Source organism: Drosophila elegans, unplaced genomic scaffold, assembly GCF_018152505.1.
Source record: "Drosophila elegans isolate 14027-0461.03 unplaced genomic scaffold, ASM1815250v1 contig_476, whole genome shotgun sequence".
NCBI lineage: Eukaryota > Metazoa > Arthropoda > Insecta > Diptera > Drosophilidae > Drosophila > Drosophila elegans.
In genome coordinates this window covers 9,211,080-9,220,346 of record NW_024545863.1, presented here as the reverse complement: position 1 = coordinate 9,220,346, position 9,267 = coordinate 9,211,080, and the positions used below count along the sequence as shown (strand labels likewise).

Below are 9,267 nucleotides of genomic sequence, written 5' to 3'. Positions count from 1 at the left end.
AGTACTGTTCGCAAGCTCATTTTAAAATTTAGCGATCTGAAACTTTCATAGTCGTCCTAAAATATGTGTACGCAGATCTAGTTTGAAGAGCGCCCCGACTGGACGTCTATATCCTATAGCTTCCATAGGAACAAGCGGATATAACTTGCAAGAATTGCAGATATTTTGCGCAGTGTAAAAGCTATTGACATGCATCTTTTTAAATTGTATTTTTTATGCATACCTTGATCAGGGTAAAAGCGCGTGCTGATGGGACGTCTATATCCTATCGCTCCCATAGGAACAATAGGGTGAAATCGGTTAAAATTCAATGTTTTTCAGGATATTTTGCGCAGTATATAAGCTTTTGACATGAATCTTTTCAAAACTTAATTTTTATGCCTGTCTTTATCAGGGTAAAAGGGCGTACCGATCAGACGTCTATATACTATAGCTCCCATAGGAATAATAGGGTATAATCGGTCCAAATTTGATGTTTTTCAGGATTTTTCGCGCCGTTTAAAAGCTATTGACAACATTTTTCCAAGTCCTATTTATTTACCCATACCTTCATCAGGGTATAGGCGCTTGCTTTACTTTTTTTTGCAAAACTATAAGAAAACTTAAGAAACAGAATGGAATTTTTAAAAATATCTTTATATTTTCTGATAACAGCACCTCGCAATATAAAAATAAATGTATCGTCCGTAGCTTAATAGATTTTTTGTACTGTGGAGCGGTCGGTGGCGTTGGAGCTATAATTATAGTCCACTGGATTTGTTTAGATGCGCTCAAGACAACATTAACGGAAGTCAACTTATGTATGTTGGCGCCAATGAAATCGAAACAATTATACTGTTGCAGGAAAAAGGGGCAAATGTGGCCCGGGTTTCAGGAATACGATAAATAAAATACACATCTTGTAATAACAAAGTTGAAATTTATGTAGACCTTACAGCTCTAAATAAAAAAATTAATTTAGTACTATTTTCGTAATTAGCAATATACTACAAAAACTGACTTATTTATTGAAGAAAGGCGTTCAATATTTTAGCTAGTACGCTTGAACACAATTATGCATTTACTGAACGACGATTACCAAATTCCAACCACAAACTCATATGGGTGCCGTAGAAAAAGTCGGATATTGTCTGTAGAAATAATGTCGCAAAACTTAACAGGATCCATTTTTTTAAAACAAAATATATCTGAATCATTTCGGGGAAAAAATGTTCAATTATTTGTTTAGTAGCAATATTTCGAGCCCGAAATCTATAATCATTTTTAAAAACTTTTGAAAATTTTTCAATAAAACTTGCTTATATGAATGATAGCACCCCTCTAGGTATACTGAAAAAAGGATGTGCAAAAAATCCATCCAGATTCGCAGACTTTTGTGTTTTTATCATGTTGCTGTTGTATTATTGTCGCGTCTGAAATTCAGGTATTTTTTTTTATTCCATTTACGTGATATATTTAGCTAAGTTTTTTTTACCATTGGTAGAGATGATTAGGAGCTATTCTAAACAAAAGTAAAAAAAACTTATTTTTCACACTTGTTTTGAATGTTAAAGTTGTCAGGATGACGCGTACGAAACCCTGGAATTGCCCATATGTAAGGTGGTAGAAAGGGTCACGTGGAGAGAAACTTCTCGAGGGGAAAGTGTCGGAATGATTCGTTGAATATGTCTGTAAATGCTGAGCTGACCAACTCGTTTATCATCGGCTTGATAAAGGGCAGTCCCAGTTGCCACATGCTGTTGATAACTCCATCAGCCAGTTGGTTAAGTGGTTGTCCCTGCAGCAGGTTCTCAATGTGTAACTCCATTCCGCCGATGCGGTCCACCTCTACGTGCACCTTGATCAGCGAACCCGGATCCCCGATGCGTCGCACACTAGTGGTCTGACTGGGGAATGAGCAGAGTAGAGTAAAACAGCTTGTGAAATTATATATGCAACGCGCTGCTCACCTGTAATCGTAGAGGGTGAGGTTCCAGTGACCTTTTCGGTTCATCTCGGTGCCCAGCATTTTGGCGACGAACTCGTACTCCCCCTCAAGACTCTTCTCCGGGAAATACTGAGCGTAGACGATGCGCTGATCCTCGGGGTCGGCATAGAACTTGGTCACCTCGGATCGAGCCCATCCGAACTCGGAGACATTGCGCAAGATCAGTCGAAAGCTGCCCAGGCCTTGTGAATCACCGCGCCGCAGCTCAACAAAGCTACAGCGATGCGGGTCAAAGGGCTTAATGTTGTAGTCAGGCACACCTGAAAGAGTTTCCTCATTATTGCTCGCTCGTAATCCAAACCTCACTCACCCGTCGTAAAGTAGGCCCTTAAATCGTTAAGCACCTGCCGCATGCACTCGTTGAAATCCTCATTATCCTTCTTTTGGCAACGACTTAACATGTGCTTCAAATCCGCATCCACATCGATTTGACTGGAGCTGACGCACGCCAAATTAGTGGCAAAGAGCAAAATTACCGCCAGGGAGACCAGATTGTTGCCACAGTTTAAAAGCCACTGTTGCGACATGCTCACGGATTTAGTTTGACAGACTCTGACGGACGACAGCTAATAGAAAAAGTAAATTTAAGTAAGGTTTTTAATGTTTATATGACTTTGCTCGCGTCTTGTTTGTGTTTAGTTTTGAAGCAAATTGCCATTTTATGTGGGCGTATAAGCATCTGGTATTTGTTGTACGAATTGTCCTTGGATTTTAAATTAGTTCGCTTGATTGAAATGCAATACCTAAATGATTTAGGGAACCAATCCCAGTCGGTTTTATTTTATCAGTTTGACACTTAAAAAGATTAGATAAGTACAAATTATTATAATTTTACCAAAATTGTAATTAATCAGTGTTGCCAATTTACGGTCTTGGGAAGTAATTAACTATGCAAACTAAACTAATTGCATCATGATTTATGAAAATGTTTAAAACCGCTGTAGTTAACAGTAAATTATACTTTTAAACTGAAGCTTCATTTAACTATCTTGTTAACCAAATCGATGTTAAATTCTACCTATTTCTTGCAGCTACGTGATTATTTAACAATAGGAAGAAAAAACTTTATCCGAAGGCAATTTAAATAGTGCTTTTAGCTGAAATAACACTGCTTGGTTGTTAAGGACATTTTACAGGGAACGTAACAGTTATATGATTTATGTGAAAAAATAATTTTAAATGTTTTTTTTTTCTAATTTTTATTATTAAAATGCTAAAATATGTCAACTTATAAACTGTTACTCAAAAGTAATTTGAACTTTTAAAAGTCTTTTATAACTGTTAGAAAGATTTTTCAAATAGACTTTGTTATTTTTTAGAGAGTTTTTTTTAAGTGAAAATATATATATAAATCATTCAAAAACTTTTTTACTGACTTTTTAAAAACAAAAGTCATTAAAAGACTATTTATATATAAAAAATACTTTATCTGTCGATATCTTTAAAAGTGCGCAAGACAAAGCTACCAAATTTAAAATATATGTTCATATTACTTTATATTTTAAAAATGTTCAGCTTTTTTTTATTTTTTTGTAACTTATAATTTAATTATTTTCTGTCTCAATAGTTATATTATTAGAAACATAAAACAACAGATAAACTCCCTTTGGGAAGAGATATCTCCAGAGATTCTTAAAAAAAAAAGTTGATTCGGTAACAAGACGCCTTCAAAAAGTTATAGAAACTAGAGGCGGATCTACATTTTACTAATTTCCTCTCAATTAAATTTCTTTACTATGATGTATTTAAAAAATGTTTTCTTAGTTTTACATTTTTGTCAAAATACTTAAGCCATAATTACAGATTTCAATATTTTTATGTTTCAATTTTTGTATTAGTTATTTTTAAAATGGAAAAATAAAAAAAAGAATTAAAATTTTCTTTTGTCAAAGTACACATGCCGACTAGTGTACACAATGCACACTTTGGATTCATTGACTATATTAGAACACTTGTCATCTATCGAAGACTTTTCACCGAGTATTGACCAAAACCAATATTACTTTTCAAACAACTTTTTCTTCATGTAATTTGTTTTGTAATCTTTTTATGTTTGCGGACTGCACTTGACCTCTTTAATGTAACCACACAGATTACAGCAGGTCTCTGTACTGCAGAAAAAGAAAACTTCGACCATGACAATAAAGCACATTAGTGTGTTTTTTACTACAATGGTAAACGAAAGACTTGGACAAGACACAAACTTGGGGGTGCGAACAACTTTTATTTCCACTTATGCCAGTCGCTCATGCAACACGAAAGCAACCACTTATGATAATATTTGGCAATTCTTCAGTTTTGCAGTTGCAATTGCAGTGGCAACGTTGACCAATGGTCAGTTATTGAACAACAAGTTAGCTACTTCGTTTATTTTACTCAGGTTACCTAAAATAATTTATACTATGCTACTTATGTAGATTTTTCGTTGTTTTAGTGTTGTCAATTATTAAATTTTGGAACGCTAAACTTTTTTGTATGCAAAGGCGCACAAAGTCTTGACATTAAAAATAACTTTACAGTTAGCTGAGCCGAATACGCGACGTGATCATGTCGAACTACCGAAGTTGACTGAACCACTCCAAGACGGGACAATGACGTACAACCCAAACCCGAAAAGAGCTTCCACTAAAAGTGGCAAAAGCAGCTAGTTAAAGCCAAAACAAAGTCACAAAATAGCGGGTTTGGAGTTTGCCACCCTCTAGTCGCATTTCCTCATATTTACCCTAAAAAAATTATTTAAAACAAACCACACAAACGTGAATCATTTATACAACGAATACTAAAACCACGTTTTTTTTTACTGCCAATGAACCAAGCTAGACATATTTATCCGCCATTTGTAACGGATAAGAAAACTATAAAATGAAATTGCTTAAAATGCATATTATAATTGTAAAAACTAATAAGCTTGAAACTGTAATAATGACTTAAATCTCACTGAAATTATCAGTTACAAGAAAGGAAGAAAATTTATCAACCCGAAGTTTATATACATAGCTTTGGAGCTTTGCAAATATGTAATATACCTTAAAATAATTTAAATAAATCGGCTCCCCTAGTGCTGCTGATCAAGAATATTTATACTTTATAGGGTCGGAAGTGAATGGTTTTAACCCTCTTCAAAGTAACAATGAATTTTACGATCAAGAAATTAAATGTTATTTATAACAAATCATCGCTGGCCAAAAGTGATCTGAATTTAATTAGGCAAGCCCATGTCCGTCTATGTTTTTTTTAAAGTACCAAATCAAGTACTCACAACCAGATCTCAAGTTCATGAAACTGAATAATATTAGCTTCGCGATTGACAACAGAGCGTGCTTAAAATGTTACGATTGCAAGAAAAGCAGACGATGACAGCGAGAAAATGATTATGTGGACTGCTTTTTGCCAAATGGATCTCACAAGGTTGCAGAGCCTCAGATGTTATAACTGCTTTCAATTAAAGCAAAGGACAAGGTCAGCTTTTACAGAAATTCAAAACGGGCTGAGAAGATAATCCAGAAATTTGTAAGTTTTGAATTGCGATAATAAGAGTTTGTTAGCCGAATATTTTTATTTTAATATATTTCAATTACTTAGTTTTTTAAATTAATTTTATTCATTAATTAATTATAACAATATAAACTGCTTTCATTTATGACATTCTCATCATTAAATTCCAAATAGTAGTTCAAAAGCACTTTATACTTAAATGAAACTTTTAGTTATTTCAAAGAAAATAATTGGAAAATTTATTTACAAAAATGTTAATGTTTATATAATTATTTGTTTAACAAAAATTTAATTTAAACGTATTTCTCTTATTAGAGTTTAGTATTTTTTTTTGTAAATGCCGCGAGTAAGTATTTTTCGCCTGCCCATCAAGGGTCACACTGTACGGTAGCTGGTTTGTTTATAGTTATTTAGCGGCTAGCTTTACTTTTATTTTAGTTATAAATAAATAATAATGGAGGTGGAGTTCAGCAAGGAAAACTTTCTGCTGCCGGAGGTGAAGTACGAGTGTGAGTAGATCTTAAATCTGTATAGGAAACACCCTGTTGATAGGTTTTTTGTTTGTTATATTGCAGACTTGGATCACACGGCGGATGTGCAGTGAGTAAGACAACGATGACGGCGCTCAGTGACCATGTGGAGTAGGGTGGACCGATATCTAAAAATATAAAATCTAGAAGATTGTACAAGCAGTATTCTTTTAAAATTGAGCTCGTAATAAGCAGACACCGTAAAATACTTAATTAACCAAAACACAATCTCTGGATTAAAATTTATTCTCAAGGCAATTTGATGTTTCTAACAAGAAATTATAAAGACAAACGTGTAGATTTAAATAGACTAAGCACCATTGTGCATGAAATTTGTAACTTATAGAATGTTTTCTACAACTATTTCGGAGCCTCAAAACAGAGTATTTCAGGAGTACATTGGAGTGAGTACCTTAGGTCAGAAGATTAAACGTTGTGACATTGTTCGAGTCCCGATATCACAAATACGCTTTGAAAACGAAAACTAAATATACAGGTTTGCTTCTAACATTATTTTTTACGAATAAGTCCGATTTTTTTATAGATCTCATTTTGTTGCCCTGTGCCATAAATTATTTTTTTTTTTTATCAAAATTTAACTTAATAGTACGTCATGGCGTCTGTCGTAAATTTTTTACCAATCTCTTTTCATATTCTTGTATAGGTATATCAAATTTATTTGAAAAATAAATGCAAGAATTTGATGATTTTTATTTCTTTCCGCTTAAAACAAAACTTATCAGTTCGTCACAACATCTGTATTCAAAATTTCCCTGATGTTACATCTATATACTTTGGGTCGGTGTTGAAATTTGTAAGACAAAAATCAAACCAATTTTAAATATGCAATCGAATTGTGAATATGTATGCATTAAACATAGGTTTATTTAATTAAATAAATTGTCTTTGCCCATAACACAGGCTTACAAATTTACATCACCAAAAAGCCTACAGAGGTCAAACGTGGATTTTTTGTTGTTTTTGGACGTTTTTACCACCATTGTACTATGTTTTTAAAGTGTTTTTCAACTGACTGTCCTACTTTTTATTTCCATTTCTGGCTTAACCGATTTTGGTCATTGATAGCTTATTTTTCTTAAAAGTCTGAAAATGAAGCTAGAACTGATTTTCCGACAACATAAATTAATTTTTAACAAATAAACGCCTAAAAAACCAAAAATATTTTGATCGCTTTATCTTAAATACGGAACAACAAACGGTTTTATAAAGATTTTTTTGTCTGCGAAAAAGGGTATTTTTAGACTGTTACCCTAGTTGTCTTCTTGTCTTACAGCAGCTAAAAGTCCAAAAATCCCCCTTTGATAAATATTATGTTTATAGTTTTTGATCAAAATTCAGATAAATTTTATAAATTTGGTTAAATCCAAATCCATTTCTTGACTGCAAGGGTATTTAAGGGGCAGAATGGTTTCCAAGGCTGTAAAAAACAGCCAGAAATTTTCACAGGACATTCCTGAGATGTTGTACTTTTATATAAAATATTATAAGAAAAATGTTGTTTTAAAGTTTCAAACCATCCTGCTTTCTTAAAACTTTAGTTTGCTAAAGTTAGTTTCCATTTTCGTTTTACCCCTACTGAGGCTATTAAGAAGACATCTCCGACCCTATAAAGTATATATATTCTTGATCAGCATCACTATGAGTCGATCTAGTCATATCCGATTGTCCGTCTATGCGTCCGTTTCAACGCAAACAAGTAAATATATCTGCACGAAACTTTCCGAAACTGACACATAGCCCCAAAGGAACAATCGGACAAAAAAAGGACACAAAATTAACACTTTGCTGTTTTTAATATATATCATAAAGCTCCATGGAAACAATCAGAATAGGAAAAAAATAAATGAAGCAAAAATTTTAAGTTCACTAATTTTCACTTTATTTTTGTATTTCTTTTTAATAAAGATATGGTTTAATACTTCATTATTGCACCTTTAATTCTATTAAGCTCGGAAAGCGATATCTTATAGCTTCCAAAAGAGCGATCTAATAATTGAGCTTAAAATCATCAGAGCTTCACTGTTTTTAAATCGAAATTTTTGCTATAGCTGCAAAAGGTATACAAACTTAGGCTTGCAGAAGTGTAAAAACAGATAGTTTTAAAACTGAGCGCCTTGTTTTCGTATAACACGGATGGACGGACTAACACGTCTAGTTCGACTCCTTCACTGCGCTGCAAAATTCTGACAAAAATTATAATATCCTATATAATATAATATCAAAAATAAAAAAAACATTTATTTATTTCATTTAACAGAATCCATGGATGGGGTACAAGCCTGAAAGAGGCGTTCGAACAGTGCGGAGTGGCCATGTTTGGATATATGACCGAACTGGATTACGTGTCCGTAGAACACTGCTTCGAAATCCAAGCGCAGGGCGACGATCTAGAAGGACTACTTTTCCATTTTCTCGACGAGCTGCTGTTCCTCTTCTCCGCCGAACCATATCTGGTATGCAAAAAACTGGAGATTACCAAGTTCGACTTGGAAACCTTCGAGATCTCCTGCCGTTGTTACGGAGAACCCTTCGAGTTGGGAAAACATCCACAAGGCACCGAGGTCAAGGCAATCACATACTCGGCGATGCAAATCGTTCAGAACACTGATGCCAGCAACTACGAGGTGTTTGTTATAATTGATATTTGATTCAGCTCCGATCTGAAATAAATATTACTGTTCCGTTTCAACCCCTTTGTTTGTCTCAATTAATCATAAGTGAAATGCCAAGAAAATGATATTAATGCCGCTGTTCCGAAAAATTTGCAATCTCTCGTGCTGTGTATGCATCCCCTGACGATGAGGATGGCTTATCAAAAAACCACTCGATTGTGCGGCTGCAAATGCAATTAGGACTGGCTCCGTTCTCACCGCTCTGATTAAGGATTTACCCTTTAGCGTCTACATTTGTTGTGCACTATTTTTTTTTTTTTTTTTTTTTTTTTGCGGACAGCTTTGTGAATTGGCAGGGTTTTAAATTCCCAGACAACCGCCAAAATTTCTGTCCTTTCCCAGACCGCAGTTCGTTGCAATTATTTTTTTTTACAGCCTTCAGCATTTTTTATAGCGTTAATGAGCGATTCGGGGCAATAACTAGCCATCCCAGATTTGTAAACCCTTGCAGAAGGTATAATACATTTTTTTCTTGACTTAGGGTCGTGATGTCAAACACCAAGGTTTAAAAACCGCATTTTTGTGACCTTCACTTGGTGACGTGGATTGGGGATATTTATGA

The 9,267-nt window shown here is 34.2% G+C and overlaps 2 protein-coding genes across 4 annotated transcripts; one reads left to right on the top strand and one right to left on the bottom strand.

Annotated features, from left to right (window-relative positions):
• Nucleotides 1–676: 676 nt before the first annotated feature.
• On the bottom strand, nucleotides 677–4,574 carry LOC108141176 (circadian clock-controlled protein daywake). Of its 3 annotated transcripts, XR_001774221.2 has the most exons (5): nucleotides 4,373–4,555; nucleotides 2,298–2,553; nucleotides 1,950–2,247; nucleotides 1,475–1,886; nucleotides 678–1,412 (listed from the first exon to the last, which is right to left on the bottom strand). XR_001774221.2 is itself a non-coding variant. In XM_017264405.2 (4 exons), exons 2-4 carry the CDS (start codon nucleotides 2,512–2,514, stop codon nucleotides 1,613–1,615), a joined length of 789 nt encoding a protein of 262 aa, XP_017119894.1. In that variant the 5' UTR covers nucleotides 2,515–2,553; nucleotides 4,505–4,574; the 3' UTR covers nucleotides 677–1,612. The 3 variants fall into 3 exon arrangements, 2 of the variants coding, with proteins under 2 accessions (XP_017119894.1, XP_017119893.1); XM_017264405.2 differs by having other exon boundaries at nucleotides 677–1,886; nucleotides 4,505–4,574; XM_017264404.2 differs by having other exon boundaries at nucleotides 677–1,886.
• A 1,288-nt stretch (nucleotides 4,575–5,862) lies between these two features.
• Nucleotides 5,863–8,722, top strand: LOC108140966 (protein archease-like). The gene is made up of 3 exons (XM_017264034.2): nucleotides 5,863–5,991; nucleotides 6,058–6,082; nucleotides 8,291–8,722. The coding sequence occupies exons 1-3, from the start codon at nucleotides 5,937–5,939 to the stop codon at nucleotides 8,679–8,681; spliced, it is 471 nt and encodes a 156-aa protein (XP_017119523.2). The 5' UTR covers nucleotides 5,863–5,936; the 3' UTR covers nucleotides 8,682–8,722.
• Nucleotides 8,723–9,267: the final 545 nt, after the last annotated feature.